The 22,473-nt window shown below is 36.8% G+C and overlaps 2 protein-coding genes across 10 annotated transcripts in view; one reads left to right on the forward strand and one right to left on the reverse strand.

Annotated features, from left to right (window-relative positions):
• LOC147844726 (uncharacterized) overlaps window positions 1-22,473 on the forward strand; it is a 200,097-nt gene that overhangs the window by 121,259 nt on the left and 56,365 nt on the right. For 7 of the 9 annotated variants that reach the window (XR_015483162.1, XR_015483161.1, XM_087248277.1 and 4 more), the window contains 2 exons: window positions 797-859; window positions 998-1,107. Coding sequence is in view for 7 of the 9 variants with exons in the window: in XM_087248277.1 (XP_087104403.1) it covers window positions 797-859; window positions 998-1,107 (173 nt within the window). In the remaining 2 variants the exon portion in view is untranslated. Of the gene's footprint in view, window positions 1-796; window positions 860-997; window positions 1,108-4,570; window positions 9,848-22,473 lie in introns of those variants that run through there. The other 2 variants (XM_087248273.1, XM_087248274.1) reach the window with 1 other exon arrangement.
• Window positions 1-22,473, reverse strand: part of trhde.2 (thyrotropin releasing hormone degrading enzyme, tandem duplicate 2) — a 210,967-nt gene that overhangs the window by 114,894 nt on the left and 73,600 nt on the right. The window lies entirely within an intron of this gene.

Genomic DNA, 22,473 nt, shown 5'->3' on the forward strand with positions numbered 1-22,473 from the left:
ATATCATAATATATTTAGGTGAAGGGAGTGAACAGAGTGATAGTGTATTAAATCCCAAATACCCCCTCTACATGTATCTCCTGATGAAAAACTTCTAAATGAAAGGAACTGAACATTTAATTTGCAACCAATAGTAATATGACACTTAATCTCATACCTTGCTCATTCATAATTAGTTTTTATTTGAAATAGACAAATTGTTTTAATGTTAATCCATTATTAATGGGAGCTCAATCAAATCCTAGATATCACATGATGTAGAGTTGTCCTTACTGTATCTAAAATGCATTGATTGCATTTTGAGCCAAAATCAGATATAGCAGAACAGCAAGACACAAGACACTTGTTAATCATATTTCCCCCCAAATGTCTGTTTTCTTGAAGTCAGTGTATCAGTGACACAGCAGACGCAGATCAGCTGTTTAAACGCCTCCTCCTCCAACAGTTCGACTCTGAAAGCTTTCATATGCCAATGAGAACAGAAGCAGCTCAACCTCTGGCGCTGTTAAATCCACATCTTATACTCAGTCGGAGGAAGAGGAACTGTTGAAAGCTGTAACATGATTATCCGGCGGGCTGCTGTGTGTCTTATTTGCATGTTTGGTGAATGTGTCTGAAAGCAGTCTTAGAGTTTAAGAGGGAAGCTGCGATCTTTGTGGCCACTAATATTACATCTGCAGGGACGTGGTGGAAGAATATGCTTTAATGATGAACAGAAAGTCAGACGCTTCACTGATAATGAGAAATCCCCATTAGGATTGTACATTCACACACGATTAATGTTTTACCTTTACAGAGATGAAGATGGAGTGACGAGCTCATTCAAGAGACAAAGAACAATGAAAAAAGCAACGCAAAGGTGAGAGACTGAAAGAGCTGCTCTAATAAATTACTTTAGCGAGTAAATCAGAATCAGCCAGTGCAGGTTTAATTGGCCATTTTTAATGCGCTTTATGGATGAGAAACTTGATGCTCTTTTAATTGGGCTTTTATACAGACTCTTGCTGCTATTAGAGAAAGACAGAAGTACAGTACCATGGATTGAGATGTTTACCAAGCATGAACCAAAGGATCTTGACACCTCATTGGCCACATCCAGTTGTATGGGTAAGTTAATATGATTATCTATTAGTAAATAATGTAAAATTTTGGGTGAGTAAAACAGAAAGTCTGAACAAATGAGTTACCTACAGTCATTAAGATGATATTTAACAAATATTACCGAAATATCGCAGGATTTGTGTATAAAGTACTTAATGGCATGTGATTGCTTAACTAAAAAAATTAAAATAAAGTAAATAAATAAACAACAGAAAAAGCCATAGCAGAGTAACACACACAGTTGTTTTAAATGAATTGGTTGATTAAATAATTCAATGACTTACTCATAATTATTACTAAATTGTGTATGATCGATTTAACGTATGAAGCTGATTGGTTGATTCTTGTCATGCGACGTGGTGTGCTTATGGCATTTGAAAAAAGTTGAGAACTGAAACTATAAAGTTGAGTACATGTGCAATTAAGTAGAACTGGCAAAATGTCTAATACACATAATGAGCTGCCTTGTTTTGTAGCACCGGATATACAAAAGATGTATAAAAGTTCTTGAATCCCATTGACATCCACAATATTTTGGTATTGCCATAAGTCTGCTATTTAAAACAAAGCAAGAGCACTAGATAGTATGCATATGTTTGAAAGAGTGTGCAACTCTGTATCGCGCAATTTGCTCAGGTCACTTTTTTGGCTTTTATGTGAACACTTTGTTTGATTTAATTCTTACAGAAACAAAAAGTGTCCATGTAAGTGTACCCTAGTAATTTCGGCTATATAGGGTACCACTCATGTATCTCCAAGAATAACAAAGTGGTGTGATGTACTAGTATTCCACATCCATACGTCAACTGTTTCCAAAATTCTCCACCAGACAAGTTGAACTAAAGAACATGGATCAGTTTGTTTAACAATCAAGTAAATCATTCAATAGAAATAAAGGGCTCTATTTTGACGATCTAGGTGCAAAGTCCAAAGCTCAGGGCGCAAAAGCATTAAGGATGTGTCAGAATCCTCTTTTGCTATTATATTAAGGATATTAAGGACAGAAAAATATACTTTGCGCCACAGCGCATGGTCTAGCAGGGTTGAGCTTATTCTCTCAGTAAATTATAGGTGTGTTTTGCGAATAAAACCAATCAGAGTCTCATCTTCCAATCCCTTTAAGTGTCAGTTGTGTTGTGCCATGGCACATGTGCTATTTACATGGCGGACTTTGTAAGTAGAAAAACGGAACGCTTTACTAGTGGGAAAACAGTTAAACAGACCATCTGCAGCGCGAGAATGAGAGAATGTGCCTCCTTATTCTTTACTTTCAGTTTCACTCTTTCGTGGATAAGGAAATGTGTTGTACGCACAGACATCCAGTAGCCTAGATAATTAAATTGGTTTGTTAAGCGCAAAGATTTGTTTCAAAACTATTTCTAAATTCTGTTCTAATTTCCAGCAAACGAATAAATGAACAGTAATAACGAAGTGTGGTCAAGTTATATCCAAACACATATGCAAAGCCCCTATGGTCTAAAACCTGACAAGTGGACAAATCTTAGTTTGTTTTCAATAAAACTAATAAAATATAAATATACATATAATAAATAATACTGGTAATAATAATAACATTATAAAAAAAGCAAATTGTCATGAATAAACTGAAAAAGCCCCATGAGATGAAGAAGGCATGAAAGCAGGGGTTTTTATATTTATGTAGAAAATAATAATTTTTGTATTATTGTAATTCTTTAATTCTTTTTCATTTGTAAAGATATTTGCATATTGCTTTACATCCTGTGTGTATTAAGCAATGTGTAAGTGATGCGCACAACTAACGTGCTCTGCACTAGACTTTAAACTTGCTCTGAGCTGGGCTTTTGTGCAGTCTGTTTTTGTTCTTCAAAATAGCAACGCACCAGCAATGCACCTTAACACACCTCCTTTTTTAGAGCAGAATGCCTATGGGCGCAATTATGAGCACAAATGCATTTGCTATTCAAACAGCTTGCTGCAAAACCTCAAAATGATTCTTGCGTCCATCTGAAACCAGCAAACAATAATTGCGTCGTGCCTTGCGCCACATTGCGACGGGTGTATGATAGGGCCCAATGACTTTGTGTAAATCGCTGCAAATAGCTGTAAAGAGATCACGTGTGAACTTGCAGCTTGTTCCTGCAATTTTCCAGAAAGACAAGTTACATTACCAGCCTATTGACGGAACTCTGCTGTGCTGGATTGCAAAAGGAAAATTAGTGGTATGAAGATGTATACGTTCAGAATATACAGACATGTGGGCCAAATAGAACACTCTGATGCTGATGATGCATTCGCTCTGTCCTGTTTATGAAAATAAAAGCCTTTAAATCTGTTTTTTAGTTTACACCCCAACTGAGTACACCCCATTTTGAAATTGAATATTTTTATCCATTTCTCAGTGAATGTAGGCAATGTATTTTGGTGCATTTAAACAAAACAGATTTCCTAAACAGATATATTTATTTAAATTGCATTTTAGTCACCAAACATATTTAGAAAATGAAAGAAAATGCAATTAAATTCAAGCAAAATATGGCAAAACAAATTACAAACAAAAAAATTTCCTCTAAATGTTTTCCTCTTTTTAAAATGTGTAATTAATATTATTTCTGTAACATAAAATTTGAGTTTACTAGTTTTTGGACCGTTATGTAAGATATTTTGTTAGATTAGCTCCCGATTTGGCTTCAGTACTGACTAATCCAATGCATATGCACAAATATAATATTGTATAGCTTCCTATTAATAATATGAATTTAAAAGAGAGATTTGTGAGGGGTGAACGTATATATGCTAAGCACTGTTATGTTGTTTCTTAGTGCCATCTGTGGAAACATTGATAAAATACTTAGATAAACCACTGTGAGTTTAACTGCAAGCACTGCATTCTGCTGTGTGACCAACCAACCATCAACCTTCTTCTTTTCACAAATATAAGAGCAGTCTTTTAGAGGTCATATATGCTCAAATTACTCTTGGAATGGATATGTGAATGATGCTTTTATGGGAGAATTATGTAATGTTGTTGCCTTTGTGAATAGAAATTTACCAGTAATGCCGTTACAGTAATTTTATAGCAATTTACCCTTATTATGTAAAAGGGGCTAATGGATCACTCTTAAAAACATATTACCCTACAGGGTTAATAATGTAACCTGCAGGAGTCTCATGGTTGCATTTTTGTGGAAAAAATCAGCTGTTTTAAGTACCTCTTTTATAATGGTTGCGGTAATTTTAAACTGATATTCTCACAGACCTGATTTTTCTGCAAAATTGAGATAATCTTTTTGTGCTGTTCATGTAAGTCATTATACCTTGATAGGTGACCTGTAGTTGATATACTGTATAAAAGCTCCACTATCTTGAACTGATCAGGTTCTTGGTATCTTGAACTGAGATGCAACATTGCAGAAATCTTTATGATGATGCAAAGTTAGATTAATTCAATCCTTCCTGTCATTCACTGCCATGTGTCTGCTATTAAAAGATGCTGAAAGGAAGATAAAGGGACCAAACAGAGGGGGAGTGCAGACCGGGACACAGTAAACGGTGGGAGACACAGAAATATGAGTGTCTGGAAAACAGTGAGATCAAAATAAACAAACAGCTTGTTTTTCCGGGGAGCAGAACCTCCACTAGCTTTACTAAAGCAATTATTCATCACGTTTCTCACACCTCCGTCTGTTTCACACACACACAGCCTGAGGTTTAGTTCCGAACATTCAGGTGTATCTGAGGGTCTGTATTAATACCTGAGCCGCTCTTTGAGGCTGTTTTAGGACGAGTCATCTTAGGTAAGACAGGAAGTGAGACAGAGGGAGGCAGGAAGAAGTGAACATGAGGTTTTGCTCACAGCAGGGCTCCGTCTGTCAGAACACACCTGCTCCCATTCAACACAGACACATTTTTACTTTAAAAGGTTTAGCTAGACAATGTTTGTATAAAGATAGGAAGAATAAAAAAAAGGAAAACTTCTTCATAGTTTACTTTCCTACTGCTTTTAGTTAATTTATTATTATTATTATTATTATCATCATCATCATCATCATCATCAAAGCCGTTAAACAACAAGAACGATGTTCAGTTATAAATATGCATATTCGTCTAAACTATATTAGCATTATTTTGGGAAATATCAAACAGCTGGACATGCAGGGTGCTTTCAAATACATATATAAACACAAACATGAGTATCTGTACTTCTACTTGAGTAAAGGATTTGTGTACTTTTGCCATCTCTGCATGACATGTTCACCAGTATCAAAAGGTCCATAAAGACGTGGATGAATGAGTTTGGTGTGGATGAACTTGACTGGCCTGTACAAAGTCCTGACCTTAATCTCAAAAAACACCTTTGGGAGGAATTAGAGCAGAGACTGTGAGCCAGGGCTTTTCAAACAACATCAGTAGGTGATCTTACAAATGCTCTTCTAGAAGAATGGTCAAAAGTTCCCAAAAACACACTTATAAACCTTGTGGAAAACTTTCTCAGAGGAGATGAAGCTGTTCTAGATGCAAAAGGTTAACCAACTCTATTTTAAACCTTATGGATTAAGAATGGAATGCCTTAAAAACTAATGTGCATGTAAAGGCTGATGCCCAATAGTGTATCTATTTATTAGACCCAGTGGTGCCAGATTGGGCTGTTTTAAATTTGATTGTGCGGGTAAGAAATGGCATAGGCAGGTTGACAAAATTTGGGCAGTTTTGAAAAGTAAATGTTTTGTGCAAATTAGTTAACAAAACAAAACTGTGCTCCTACTCCATTTAGATAGTAGTGACCAGTGCATATCGTAAACTACGTGGCCCCACCTGCAAGAGGAGGTGAGGGAAAGTTGTATTAAAATCTGACTCTGGACAAATCTGACTCCCCTTCGTGTGCACACGCATCACTGCAGTCAAACTCACAGCAGTTTATCATGACACTATTATCAATTTTTCCCGCAATTAACAGCAAGAACAAATATAAAAGCGTTGTCTGATTGACAAGCAGCACCTAAATATGTTCAAAATAATTTAAATGCCAAATGTGCTGAATTCTTACCCCATTTCGAAAGTAAAACACACTCTAATAGGTAGTGTAAGCAACACAACAATTTGTACAGTGTGTGGGTGAGAGGGGGCAGTGTTATAGATGTGATCCGGTTATGCCGTGGTTCTGTTGGTTGCTGTATGGTTAAAAATTATGACAGTTAAAGTTACCAGGTTAATTTCAATTTAAATAATTTTAATTAAGCAAAAATGTTAAAACAATATTTGCGGCTTTTTTGTGCATTTTTGACAGCTTTTGGACTAGAAAACATCTGCTATATCTGGCAACACTGGTCAGACCATTCAAGTCTGTATATACTCTAAAGTCTGTATGGCTGTTTTCTCCTTTATTTGGTGTACTGTAGGTCCGTGTTTTCTTTTCACCAAGTACAAATAGTGAGATAGCTTTGAAAGTAATCACACATGTCTTCTTACAAAGGCCTAATTTAAGCCATCTTATATGTGCAAATATATGTACACGATTTGATTTATTACTTAAGAGTTTGTTCAGATCAATAACTGTGAGGCTGTTGTTTGCTTAAGTGCAGAACATACTGTATGAACATATTTGGCTTAATCTCTGTTAGCACAACACGTTGTTAGCAAATATCACCTTGAAACTAGAGCATGTTCCTCCCCACTGGCATAGACATTCCCATTTATAATATACTGTAGTTACTGGACACACATTACTATCAGCCTATTAATAACTCCACAATTACACTGTATTGGTCTCAGAGGAACCAGCGCTCTGAGAGGAACCAACGCTAAACCTCAAACCACTGGAAAGACTTAATGAAGTTTCCTCATTGAATTACTACTCTTAATGACCATCAAGGAGTCTGCGTTTGAAGTAGTTGTCCATGAATATGAGCAGCCCTAGTTCTTTTGATGCTCTGTGTGTAAACCCTGTTCATTAGCAACCTGCTTATTCACCCTTAGTACACTGAAAATATGCAGTGAGGAATGAAACGACACATGAACTTACACTATTTACCCTAAATTTCTTTATCTGAAAGAGCTATTGCTGTACAAAGACACGAATCATTACTGTACATACCATTGCATATGATGTCAGTTAACTTTATACCAGCATTTAAAGTTCTCTATATAATCATAGTATCTTTACAAAATCTGCATCGTTAGAAACATTCATGAATCTAGATTCAACATCTGACTATTTTAGAGCAATATAATACTAATAATGTAATAGTATAGCTTACGGAAACAGAAATAGTCGATAGAAATAGTCTTCTCTCAAAGAAGCTAAATAGTTCCCACTAGCACAGATAAAGCAACAATACACTTGCAGTCAAACATTAGCAAGGTCAGAACTTCAGGCTTTAAACACTTTAGCTGTTAATGCTATAAGCTCCATCTTCTATCTCTGTTTTATAGCTCAGATAAGAGTTAAACTGGCCTGAATGCAGTGCTGGGCTCTTTTAGCATGAGTCTGTTGAAGTGATGTGACGTGATAAAGGTCTGTAGGGACGACTGTCAGAGCAGCTGTTCACTTTCACAAACTCTACCCTCATATACGTGCTGTTTCACCTTTAACAGCTCTACAGGATTACAGTATTGACAGAACATTTATCAATGGATTAAACACAATAAGAAATACATGAAAGTACACTCAACAGAGTATCTGAGTGTGTGAAGTGTGCTTCTCTTCCTACTTGACATTTAGATGTTTCAATCCTTTCTTGTAGTGCAATTCCCAATAATCTTTCTTTTGATATTCCAGAGTGTTCTAGCCTGCTTTAGTTGTTGTTTTTAAGTCTGTGCTTAATCAGAAACTATTTTGGTTACATTTCTCTTATTGGAATGATTGTTTTTTGATTATTTGCATCATTTAAAAAACATTTAGTTCAAATATATACATACTTGGCTTATTAGCATATACACACTACCTGACAAAAGTTTAGTCATCCCAGTTGTAAGGGCAACAAAAAATAACTTTTAGTTGATCATTTGGAAAGTGGCAGAATGTCGATTTTTCAGATAAATAATTTGTTGAACTGCATCCCAATCATCACAAATTCTGCAGAAGACCTATTGGAACCCACATAAACCCAAGATTCTGAAAGAAATCAGTCAAGTTTGGTGAAGGAAAAATCATGGTTTGGGGTTACATTTAGTATAAGGGGCATGCAAGAGATCTGCAGAGTGGATGGCAACTTCAACAGCCTGAGGTATCAAGACATTTGTGCTGCCCATTACATTACAAACCACAGGAGAGGGCAAATTCTTCAGCAGGATAGCGCTCCTCCTCATACTTCAGCCCCCATATCAAAGTTCCTGATAGCAAAGAAGGTCAAGGTGCTCCAGGATTGACTAGCCCAGTTACCAGACATGAACATTATTAAGCTTGTCAGGGGTAGGATGAAGGTAAGATGAATTTTGGGATTCCTGCAAGAACGCTTTCTTTGCCATTCCAGATGACTTTATTAAGAAGTTATTTGAGTCATTGCAGAGATGTATGGATGCAGTTGGCCAAGCTTATGAGAGCCTGACTTTATATTCTATATTGTACATTATTTCTGTTAAGGGACAAGATTTTGGTCTTAGCAAAGTCAGACCTTACTGTCCTAATTAAATAATTAAAAATCAAGGCATGATCATATTTTATTTTGATAAAATAAGCGTAATCTAGAGGCCGTTGTCTTTCATATAAACCACTTCTGATAGCAAATGATCAACTAAAAGTCAAGTTATTATTTGTTGTTGGTGGATTGGTGACTAGACTTTTTTCAGGTAGTGTACATGATACAGAAAGTATATTTGGCCTACACTTGTATTTGATTGTGTGTCTGAAAAGTGTGATTAATTATAAAAGCAGTGAAAATGACTAACAAAAATGGTGCCACAAGTGCAGCTTACATAGGAGAACATACAATTCTTAAGGTCTGGCTTTGGCCAGTAAAGGGTTCAGTGTCAAAATGGGAAAAGCTGCCAGTTCAAATGAGTTTTCTGAAATACATTTGTGGTGATTCACTGTGAAATCACTTTTCCCAGTCAAACCACAAATATTCAACTGAGTTTATGACAAGTGAATTTGGAGGTCAAGGAATTAGGCAAAATTCACAAGTTCCTTGAACCACCCATTGTGATTCTGGCTGTCTGGCATGGCTATCAATGGAACACAGTAGCTATAAACAAGCAGCAATGATGTTCTGATCTAATAACTGTTGGGAAAATGGGCTCCAAATTGTCCCAAGAAAGCACTGCCTACAGCATAACACCACCACCACTGGTTATGTCCCCCCAATAGTACATCAGTTGCCATAGCATCTATCAACATATCCACAAGTGATCACTGATGAGATACAACATCCATCTTGATTTATGATAACAGGCCACTTCTAGTCATCCACAGACCAGTCTTGATGTTAGGTCGTTTCTAGTTATTGTTGGTGATGATAGCTACTTCAAGCTTGAGCCAACAGTTGCAGAGGCTTTTACTCTGAAGTCTGTGATGAACTGTGTGACACTTTGCCCTGGTCACCACTGTTGTAACTGCTGGTGATTTGTTGCAGTCATTAGCTCTGTTTCCTTCCACCTATTTGTATGTTCATTTTGGAGATGTGCATAAAAAATCAGTTGATGGAAACACCAAGATGCACATAAATTTTGAAAATGCACATAAAAAAATGGATGCGCATAAGTGAGTAGGATACATTTTATATATGATAAGAAAAAATGAGCATAAACTACAATGGAAACACTTTTACCGAAAAAAATCCCAGTATGCGCATTAAAAAAAAAGTCATGTGATTTTGTTATAAGAGATCATGTGATGGTCAAAATGTGTGTGAATAGACAAACCAGCAGGCTGAGCACATTGTAAAACATCTGAAATTATGTTTTGGTGATTCTAAAACTCCTTAAACTTTTCAGTATTAGTGTTGTTATATTATTAATTACCTCCAGAACTGTCAAGAGCGTCTGTGCTCCGTGTCTCACGTCTTCAAACGCCACCACACATTCAATGCATGTCATCATTGTCTCCTGTGGTGCAAATTATTTATTTAATAAGTAAAAGATACTTGCAAATTCTCCTACCTAAGCAAATTCTGTTTTTATTGTTGATATTTGGTGCTAGTTAATCAGGTAGTGATGATTTTGTTAACTCACTGAATGTAAACGCTGCTTTATTTACACGATATTCCACTTTTGCGCATAAACTTAATTCACATTGTTGGATGGAAACATAGCTTGTGTGAACAATGCAGGTCAGTCTCTTCTCTTTTCTGGAATCAATGAGCAGTTCAGTCATCCGCGTGTCAATTCCAATAGTATGTGCTCACTAGCAGAACATCAACAACTCACAAGGTGTGCCAATTTCAAGATTGAACTTCTGAGAACAAAACAACTATGGACTGATAATGTTAAACTTGTAATGTTATTTGTTTTAACTTAAACTTTTAATAAACTGTTAATTCATTTCTAATTCAGGCATTACATTGAAAGTGGTTTCTCTGTAATCTCACAAAAAGTGCCTATTTAGAGTAGTTTTCCACTGAATGATTATTTTTAAGAGGCAAGTTTACATGTAATGTAAAATGTAATGTAATGTGTATTTATATAGCGCATTTATTGTGTATGGCCATACACCCAAAGCGCTTCACAATCATGAGGGGGGGTCTCTCCACACCACCACCAGTGTGTAGCATCTACTTGGATGATGCGACGGCAGCCACAGGACAACGGCGCCAGTGCGCTCACCACACACCAGCTATTGGTGGAGTGGAGAGACAGTGTTAGAGCCAATTCGGTGGAAGGGGATGATTGGGAAGCCATGATCTTAAGGGCCGATAGAGGGACTTTGGCCAGGACACCGGGGTTACACCCCTGCTCTTTCACGAGAAGTGCCATGGGATTTTTAATGACCACAGAGAGTCAGGACCTCGGTTTAACGTCTCATCCGAAAGACGGCGCCCAGTGACAGTATAGTGTCCCCTTCACTTTTACTGGGGCATTAGGACTCACACAGACCACAGGTTGAGTGCCCCCTGCTGGCCTCACTAACACCACTTCCAACAGCAACCTAGTGTTCCCTAGTGGTCTCCCATCCAGGTACTGACCAGGCTCACCCCTGCTTAGCTTCAGTGAGTAACCGGTCTTGGGCTGCAGGGTGACATGGCTGTGGCTATGTGGCTGTGGCTGTGGCTATGTGGCTACATGCTCCTATTTGTCTATGATGTCACTGATTCATGAACATATGCTCTAAATTGCTACCACACCTTGTTAAGACAAAATTTGATGTTGGATTTTGATCATTTGATCTTGTCTGAGTTTATAGCAGGTTTAGAGAGTTTCATCTGCTTTTTTCATGTGGATTTTTTTTTTTGTTTCTAGCGGTTTCTGCTGAGGTAAATCATGAAGAATGATGAAATATTTCCAGACTTTAAAGTCTCTCCCCTGGAGATTATTAATCAGATTTATCTACCCACTTTGCTTTCTGTATTATTCTTTTAATAGACATTTCTTCATGTGGAGACTCAGTTTGCAGTTTGTCCTAATTGATGCAGTTTTGTTGGATAATTGGGCTACAAATTTCACTTCAGCATGAAATCTGAATCACACTGTTGGAATGAATTGCAAAACACCTCAAATTAACATTTTTATTTGAAACAAACGAAATATGTGCTCTTGAGACGTTGTCTTGCATTAATGACATGCTGTGAGTAGAAATGGTGATTAGCTGTAGCTGGGTTTGTTGTGTGGATTTCAGTTTGTGCTGCATGCGTCCACCTGGACCTCATATTACTCACATACTCTTGACTTTTAAAACTCTTGCAATATCACTTTTCTTTACTTCTTGCTGCACTGGGTTCAGACAGCACTGTATTTAACTCCCAATGCAGCATAGAGAAGTCAATACAAGGTCACGACTTCTGTTTTGCAGTTATTTAGTCTTAAAAAACACACTAAATCTACCAACAAAATCATCTTGTGAAATGTCCTGAGATAATGAACAGCAGAATATGAACCCTTATTTAACACTGACCTCATTAAAACCTCAGGAGAGTATGGGGCTGAATATGAGGCGAGAGGCTGTATTTGGGTTTGTATGTGTGTGTGTGTCTATGTGTGTGTGTTCACGGTAAAGTGGAGAGACTCGTTCTCGGTCCACAGCACCCCTTACGCCCTGCGGTCGACTCTCACATCTGAGCTCTTAACACAGGCAGCGGGGCAGAAGAGAGCGGTCCTTCATGAAGCCGCAGTGGAGCCTGAGGAGAAAAGCCTCCAGAGAGGGTCAAACAGATGCTCTCAGCTCCTCTCATTATCACACACTTCACTCCACCTCTCCATGACGCTCTCACACAGCGCTTTTTCCCTGCATTATTTCAAACTTTCTGCATTTCTGCATTTGCTCCTCTCGTCAAAACAACTGTTACTGTAATATTATTGATAATGATGTTTATAAGCAATTGACAACTTTAATAGTGAAGGTTACGTTTCTAAAAGGCTTTGTTTCCAATCATTAGCAGTAGAACTGGCGAATTCAGACTTCAGACTTGCTCTCTCATTGCTCTGGAGTCTTAATAGAGCACATACTGTACTGTAGCTGTTGCAATTATGCTAGTCTTTGGAATTTGGAGACTAAAAATAAAACACAACGAGCTATAAAATGTCATAGGAAGCTCTGATCATTTGGTCCTGTTTGATGACAATTCTTGGTACTATTTATGGTCAAATCCAAGCAAAGTCTGATAACAGAAGAAAAAGTTCAAATCTGAAACTTGAGTAGAGATTTGATTTCTGGGGATTTACTATAAGAGACTTATATGAGAAGCAGGAACGGATTAGTTCACCCAACAATGAAAATTATTTTATTAACTGCTCACCCTCATGTCGTTCCAAACCAGTGAGACATTCATTCATCTTGGGAACACAAATTAAGATGTTTTGGATGAAATCTGAGAGCTCTCTGACACTCTTTAAGTCTAATTCATACTTTCGCGTGATGCTGGATCGCGCATCTCTACTGACTGCACGAGCACCTCACAAAACGAGGCTTTTATACTTGACGCGATGACAGGGGGCGGTTAAAAGAAACCCACTGTAAAATCAGATGGATAAACCGAGAAGTAGGACGTTTCATATCAATAATATCAGTCAAGATTTTTTAACAAATTTTTTTTATAAATTACTTTAATGATTTAAAGATATTTTATACCCATTAAATAATTTTTTTATTCAAACTTTGACGCATCACTTGCCTTTGTTCATATCCCGGACAGTTCTACCTATTAAAGATGATTAAAATATTACTGACAACAGAACATGGGTTACTCTACAAATATATTTTTATTATGGAAATAATAAACCATTATCACCTATAAAGTGTGAAACTCCTGTTGCTGATCTATCTTGCACTGTAAACAAAGCAGCAACGAAACACTAGCCCATATAGTCATGCTGTTGAAAACATCTGTGACACGACTACTATGAAAATCTGTGTTTTGTGGAATATTTCCAATTTAAATTGCTCAGATCATCACTGTTTTGGAGGATTTGGGAAATCTCTTCAGTTCATCTCGAGGGTTTGGAACAACATGCGTAATCAATAACATAACTTTAATATAACTAACACTTTAAGTAGTGCTTGTAATTTAATTAATTTTTCCCTTTACACTCAATCATTGCTCAGACAAAAGTTATATAAAATCATGAAATTAAAGGGGTCTTGTTTGCTGTTTCTTGAATAGAAACATTTAAGAAACTTTTAGAAACATTCAAATGCTTTATGGGATTTTTTGGAATCGCATTGGAAGCTTTTTTTAAATGGTTTCGATGATTTTATGTCATTGAGTTCTGCATGAAATTTTCCCACAGCCATTTTTAGAGTCTGAAATCTTTTCATTTTGGCTTTTAGTTTTCTATAAGGATTTGTCTTCTCACAGTAACAGGTGTGTGTTACTCATCTAAAGTAATATGTTGTGCACTTCATAATTTATTTTTTTTTATTATTTAGCGGCCACATCATTTCCAGACTCAGCACCTGTGAGCATTCCTCACATTGACACATTCCCGGTCTCTCTGCGCTCAGCTCCCATCAAATTCCCGAGCTCATCCTGCTAACACAATCAATCGCAATTTCAGCCAGTGTGAGCCACTATAAGCGCTATTACGGCTCCAGCTGGAGCGTCCCGCTAGTATCAGCTCTCTCTAATGATATCTGCGGCCCGTTCTGCTCTTCCACAAATCACCGCTGCTGAAATGGAGAGAAGTCTTTAGAGGCGAGAGGCAATAACAGTGAGAAGTGGTCAAATTCAGGTGCTCACTACAAATCAGAGCGCCGCCCGAGCAGAACGAAGGGACACAAACATTTTTTTATTCTTTATCCTGTGAGCGTTTCTGGACCCGAGCAACGGCCGGGTGGAATTATTAGGACACAGATCAGTGAGCCTCAGACACTGTCCTGAAACACTCCAGCAGTTTTCTGCTCTCCATTTGCTATTCATCTTTAACAGTAATTGGAAGAGGAGGAAAGGCGAAGCTGCTTGTTATTCGACTTTTTGTCTCTCTGCTGACACTGGGAGCTACGCTGACGCCGGGATGGAATGTGAACGGCAGAAAGAGAAAAATATTCAAAGCCATGAACTTGCACTTTAATATGTGTGACTGTGAAATTATCAGCAGTGACTACTGGGAAGACACAGTATATTTACCAAAGCACCCAGGGACATGAAAAAAAAAAGAGTTCAGTGTCTTCCTGGAGTAAACTATTAAACTGCATCGTCAGGTGCTTCTTCAGTGACGTGTTTAGTCGAAAACACTCTAAATGACACAGGAAATCTATTGTAGCCATAATAAATGGTTGCTTTTCTTTTGGAACTTCCTGCAGATGTCCAAGAAAACAATGTGCCTTTTTTTCAAACCTGATAATAGGATGGAAACCATGTTAGTTTAAAAATGCAAGTTGAAGCAACATCATTGTTCGTTTGGCTGCTTCATTTTTCTCTTCCTCATGGCAGAGTGTTCCTTTCTTCTTTAATTCCTGCCAAGCTTGGGCTCGAGCCTAATTGAGCCCAAAACATTCATAAACTCAACACATTCCCTAAATGAAATGAGTAGAGGAACCCAGGGAGTGTCTGCGTTATTTGGAAAATTCATTTAAAATCTCAAAACGGAGCCAAATAATTGCACCAATGAGAGAAAAGACAGCTAGATTTTAAGTCAAGAAAAATGAGTGATGTTTGTCTAATTAGCTACTATGAAGGTAATGTGTATTGTGTACAGTGTTAGGAATTGGTAAAAGTTGCAATCTGTTTTCTAATCTTGGATTTAAGATAGAAATGTCTGCAGCTCTGACACGACCACCAAAACTGATCATGACCACTCTAGTCATTGTTTGTGTTTACATGTGTCCAGGGCTTAACATTAACACCTGCCAAATGCGGGTAGATTTCAGCTTTGGCAGGTTAGACAGTCACTCCCACTAGCCACTTTGGCTGGTTGAAAATAAATTTTAAATTGTAGTTTTCTTAAGAGCAGGGTTTGACTATAAGAATGACCCACTATGCGTGCAAATGTGATCTTAGAATCGAGAAACAGCACGACTAACAAAAAAATTACGTTCGCCCGAACAGATGAACACAGAATGAGAGGATGATCACTCACGCTAATGTGATGCGCGCGACTGGTTAAAGCGCGTGCGCGCTCCTGTTTCCTTGATTGAAGCAACCTTGCCTGGAATGCAACTGTGTTCGATTTTCTTTCATGTAAATCAGACATAAAGTTATTCTGTTGCACCCACAGTCTTGCTGTTTTCAAGAGCTCCAAATATGTCTTTTTGTAAGCAGCACCAGTTGCTTTCGGTTTGAACAGATTATAAATTGGCCTTAACCGTGTGATCATCCTTCCATTATCAGACAGTATGTTTTTCACCTGCTTTCTTTTGCCTATGGATAGTTTTGTTTAAATGGTTTAATTATCTTTTTTTTTACAACAACATTGCTTTAATATGAGATTAGCTCTCCTTTATGTGTAATTAACTGGTGATCTGAGAGACCTTTAGCGAGGACAGATTACTGTGCATATTTTTGATACATGACAATAATTATTTTTAAAAGTCAATTGTTTTTCTTTGTTTTTTTTTAAAGTAATGTTTTGTTAAATAAAAAGTATAGTATACAGCTATATATAGCTTGTTTTGACACATTTAAAATTTGTGGCTAATAAATAATTATTGTTTGGGGTGGCTTTGAAAAAGTCATGTGAAATAAAAACTGTTTGCAGTACAACACTATGAAACCATGACCCATTTACTCATACTTGACACACAAAACATGAAATGAATGTTAAGGCATATGGACAAAACACAAAATCTAAATCAAGTAATTTTAGCATGTCAAAGTCATGTTTATGCATATAAAAATATTTTCCCAACAACAAAATTGTGGCTAGTGAAAAAATGCAGAGTGGCTAGTAACGTTGGAAAACTACTAGCCACTGTGGCTGGTGATCAAAAAAGTTAATGTCAAGCCCTGCTTGTGTCAGAAGCTACTCTTTCTACTATACCTAAGGAAGCAATTTGTGTGTGTGTGAAAGATGTTACATCCTAGCTTTACAGGTATAATAAAAATACAAATCTAACTCTTTTGACTGCCCGCTCTGCCAAATGGTTGACCATGTTTAGACTGTTTTAAATAATGACTGTTAAAGTCATTTAAAGAGTGACTGTTTTAAATAATGGTTTACACACACAACATTGTTGATTTCCAAAAAAATCAAATCAATAATCCTGTTGCATTACTACACTTGATTTTATTTTTATTGTAAAAAGAAGAAAAAAACAAGAAAACATGTTAAATGAGAATCTGAAATATTTTATGGCATACCTCAAAAAAAATAAAGATGACTTGGTGGTCAATAATGTTTTATTTTAAATATATTATTTAAATAAACTATTCTTACACTTCATATTTAGTTTTTATTTTTCATAGTACTGTATATGCATTAATTCCGGTACTTTTACCATAAACCGACATAACCATTTGGTAGAGGCTACTATTTTATAAATTATGGGAGGTGTTGAAAATAAAAATGCATTGAAGTGTGTTAACTAGCGACATTAGGGGTTTAGAAATGCAATCCAAACATTTTTTTTCTTGGTGGGGTATAGTTAAAGGGTAAAACCAAATGAAACATAGGATGCCATATAGTTTGATAATATTCAATATATTATAAGTCAAGGATGTATTTTAAATTAATAAAACACAGCAAATATTTTATCATTTTATTCATAAATGGAAAATTGTATTAAAACTTATTAGCTGTGTAGGCTACAAGAAATCAGAGTAGGACGTAGCAAGAAACAAAATTAGTTTGCACAAACCAGTTAACATTTAGCCAATTTTTCTGTGGTAGATCCTCAAAAAAATTTGGCAAATGAACAAGCAAATAAGGTTTGAACAATCACATAGTTTTGCAACCCCTGTTGATTGACCCTTTTCTTCACAGTCAATGTTGAGGCCATCCACAAAGAGGTATCTGTTTAACTCACTGCTCTAGGGTTGTACTCTCTCTGCTGTGTCAAACAATTGCCAGACTAATTGGTGGTTCACTCCACTGTTATGACCCCTGATTAAGCAAGGGATAGGTCATATATATATATATATATATATATATATATATATATATATATATATATATATATATATATATATATATATATATATATATATATATATATATATATATATAAGCATGAAACTGTATATTGCCCAGCTTTTCTGGCTACTTGCTGTCTGTTGTAAGTCCAAAATGAGCACAGCTTTACCATTTTGTCATGTTAATTGCCAACTGACGATTGCCACTGTCAATAAACTGCTGCGAAGGGTCAGTTTGCTTCTAAAATGCCACTCGTGAGGTTTGGCACTGTACACAAGATGGAACACAACTTTTTTGAAGCCATAAAGTGCCACACACAAGGTAAATCCGGTGTAAGGAGCTGTTCACGAGTTATCTGTCTATTGAACTTTGAACTGTCTATTCTATTCATCAAGTTTTGTTTTGAGACCAACATCTTCATCCTTTCAAATGATTGTTTTGCTGTGGTGTGTTAAAGCAGGCGCATACTCAATACAAAAATACAGACAACTGAACAGTTGATTTACAAGGTTTATGCATTTATCAATGAAGGAAATCTGCAATTTGAATCCTTTACTTATGATTTTGCCATACAACATCGAGTCGGGTCCTGATTGAATACGCTCGATGCCAGGATCCGGACTGTATTCTGGACTTTGAGAAGCCCTGGATTGTACACATTTCAGTAATAATGGTAGACTAATTACCACAGATATATGCATGTCACCCAATTACTGAGGCACTTTTTAATTTTCTCTAAAAATAAAACTTGTATCAGAGCTGCAGCAATGCTTTGTCTGTAACAGTTCTGTAACAGTGAGAGCGCGGCTGATGATTGCTTAGCAATGACCGATGGCACGGACATGCACATTCAGAAATTGATGAAAAAAGTGGTACTTTTCACAGATTTAGATGTGATATGTGAACAGCCCCTCTGCAGTTCATTCTGCTGTAGTGACCTCTGATAAAGAGTGAGTTTATCTAAAGCCTGCTTTACTGTACACTTCTGCATTGATTGCATGAGAATGGTCAGGTCTTTAAAATGTAGCATACCCGTTACTGTGACTGATGTGCACCTCTCAAAAAATGTCATGCCGACACATAGCACAAGAGCTGTGATTGGTGGGCTTGATATCAGTGATGAGTATGGGTGGAGCTAAGTGCCTTAGGAGAGGAGCTAGCCTAGTGGTGCGAGTGTTTAACAAGTGTCAAGTCTGGTGGAGGAGCCCCAGATGGATACCTCTGCTTTGTTTTTACTTTATGTTAAAAGATGTTGACCGTCCACCATTTCATGACTCTGAATGAGCAAGTTTGAGCTACTTCTAAAGTAAGTTAGCACTACAGGTATTTCTGGTGTAAACAAAACACTTGTGAAGAAACTTAACACAGAGTTTCTAACTCTTATTTTGCATTCGTAGTGGTATTGTCAGAGCAACAAAAATGGATATGTGCAAGGCATAATTCAGCCTTAAAACTCGCTAGGTGATCTAACCACTTGCTGACATGCTAGAATTGTGCTATCTGTTTGTTAACAAAGTAGCATATTGCTAATAACTTGGTAAACAGCATTTTAACATTTTTTTTTGAAGGTGAGTGGATGTTTTCAGGGATTTCAACAGCTTAAATTATTTGTCACTCTGCCAAAACTAACACCTCATTAGCACTCGGTGGGTAACTAACGAATCTCTACAGTTTCCATGCTAACCTCTCCATTGACCTTTGGCTAAATGTCAGTGTTGATATTAGAGGAATCAGCAGCTACACTCGCATATCATACAGCTTATTTATTCAGGAGAAACCAGGTCAGACTTGTTTCTGGGAGATAATGCTGATTCAACTTCACACTGCATCCAGCTGAAAGTCAAGTGAGACGTTGGCCATGTAACCTACACAGAGTGAGTGTGTCAACTGCTATTAAGTCTAATGTGTGCTGGTGCTTCTTCGCTCAAGAGCAGGTCTGAGATCAGATCCATCATTATAGAGACTCTCAAACCCACAGCACTTCAATACAGATGAACACTTCACCAGGGAGCTGAATTATAGACATTAAAGTGTCTGCATTTCCAGAGACTGAACAATATCTTAAATATATAAATCAATGAATATATAAATTGTAGGATAAAGATGTTGCTTGTATATCAACAATCCAATATACAGAACTTAAAATCACATAAAACTTTGCTTTGCATAAAACCATATATTGTTTTAATTTGAATTTATGTTGCAATTTTATGCTTATGTGTCTGACTCTAGGAACTTAACCTTTAAGACTTATAAATAACCAGTGTTGTGATGGACTAGTCTCTAAATACTATCATTGTTTACTTGGGATGTGTATCGGCTACAACTGTGCAATATGATGCACATTGTTTTTGTATGTATGTATCCATTCAATCTAACAGCGGATCTGCTATGGACTACAAAACATTGCTGACATGGATCAGATTATGGACATAAATTAATTCTAAAACCAATGCAAGAAAAACAAACAAACATTACTTTTTATAATAAAAAACAGCTAAAACATATAATTTTTTAAATTATTAAATAAGAGCATTAATTTTTTCTTTCATTTATTTTTCTTCAGCTTAGACCCTTGTTCATCAGTGGTCGCCATAGCAGAATGAACCTCCAAATAGTTCAGCACATTTTACACAGCGGATGCACTTCTAGCCACAACCAAATACTGGGAAAGACACATGCACTCTCACATTCATACATGCACTCAATTTCTTTTACCCAATTCACCTGTACTGCATGTCTTTGGACTGTGGGGGAAACCGGAGGACCCAGAGGAAACCTATGTGAAATGTGGGGAACACATGCAAACTCCACACAGAAACACCAACTGACCCAGCCGGGACTCAAACCAGCAGCATTCTTGCTTTAAGTCAACAATGCTAATCACTGAGCCACCTTGCTGCCCCTAAATAAGGACAGACAAATTTGCAATCATACAAATAAATACAAATGAACAAAGATTAAAGTAAAGGTGAAAACAGTTATTGAATGTAAAATAACTTACTGTAGTAAACACATTAACACTACAGACTCAACATACTGATACGCAGATGTTTTCTTTCTGAAATCAAGTAATTATACTGTTATTAAAAATGGAGCTGTACACATATGTAAATTTAAAATATATGAATAATTGTCACTGTGTAAAAGAGTTAGAATTAGTCTGCACGGTAATGAATTTGAAATGTGGAAAAAAAAATTATGTTGATGCATTGCTTTCAAAAATTTATATATTCCAGTATCTGTGAATGTGGCTTCGTCTATCAGTCAACTTTCATAAAAAATGTAATAAAGGAGAAAAACATCTATTATTATTTGTTATATGCAGGATAGTTAGTCTCAAGTTACAGTAGGCAAGACAATTTATTTATTTATATTAAATTTTTTTACCACTGACTTGAGGATCCAAATGCAGGTTTATTATGAGAATGTTCAGGCAAGCAATAGTCAAAACAGGGGCAAACAGATGCATGCAGGGAATCCATAGTCATGAGCCCCTTTTACACATACAGACCTTTCCAGAAAATTACTGCCAATTTTTCGGAAAGGTCTGTATGTGTAAACAGGCCCTTTTTTAAAATACCGGTAATTAAAATTGTAACATAAGCGGTAATTTGCCAGAATGAAGGACTGGGTAAACACATGAGGAAGATTGCTGAAAAGAGCGTGTTCACGTCTAGAATGCGCTGACGTAAGATGTGTACTTTAGCCAATAAGAACACTTAGACGCATTCATGTCCGTGCGGTTTGTGGGAATAAAAATCTGTAAATGTTTTCCCCAGACATTTAGCTGGTAGATGTTAGCCAAATAAAGTTTCTATCTTCCTTTTTAGTGCCAACTTTGAAAGTAATTATCAATAAATTACTTATGATAATCCATTGTTTGTTTACTTTCAAGCTCTGATGCGTATGCACATAAGCCAGCCAGTGAGCTCCAGCACACACACACACATATTGTGAACATCTCGACATGCAAAAGTGTTCCTCCATATGTATTCATCAAAGTTGTTCACAATACTTACCCATCCACAAAGTTTATAATGTAGTCAAATCTTTATAAATGCAAGCGCATCCGTTTAGAGGTCATTTCTGGTTAATGATGTCAGAATTTACCGGTTCCATACTGTCTACGCCTGTGTGAACAGCATTTTTTGAGTCTACCGGTAAAGTCGTTTCGGTAATTTTCCAGATATTTTCCAGATTTACTGTGTGAAAGGGGCTATGGTCAATAAACGGCGAATGGTCGGTACAGGCAGCAAGGAATCAAAACAAGCGAATAAGGCAAAGGGTCAAAACAAGGCTTGGCTAGACAATGGAAAACAGGTTGTTATGTCAAAAACAAGAAAATAAGACTCAGCAAAGTCTGTGTGTTTGTGTGCAGAATAAATATTCCATCTAATCATGAGCAGCTTCCAAAGCAGCATGTGTGTAATGAACAGAAAACAGGAACTGGTGAGTGTGTGGTGCTTGAGGGGATTTGTAGTTCTTTTTGGTGGTAGAAGTGAAGTCCTTGTGAAAGTGAAGGTTCTCCAGCATTCTATGAGGGTTAGATTGCGGAAGATTGTGACTCCAGTAGTGCTACACAAAGTATATGTACATATAATGAGGCAAATGTTACAACTTGTTCAACTCACTGCGTCTGGAAAACGTGAGCGTGACATACAGTATGTGCATCCTGTCTCCATTTGAAATAATGAAACTGAGCTCGCTAAAGATGCTATACATTATGTTAAAGTC

Source organism: Danio rerio, chromosome 4 (genome assembly GCF_052040795.2).
Source record: "Danio rerio strain M-AB ecotype USA chromosome 4, GRCz13ab, whole genome shotgun sequence".
In the NCBI taxonomy this organism is placed as follows: domain Eukaryota; kingdom Metazoa; phylum Chordata; class Actinopteri; order Cypriniformes; family Danionidae; genus Danio; species Danio rerio.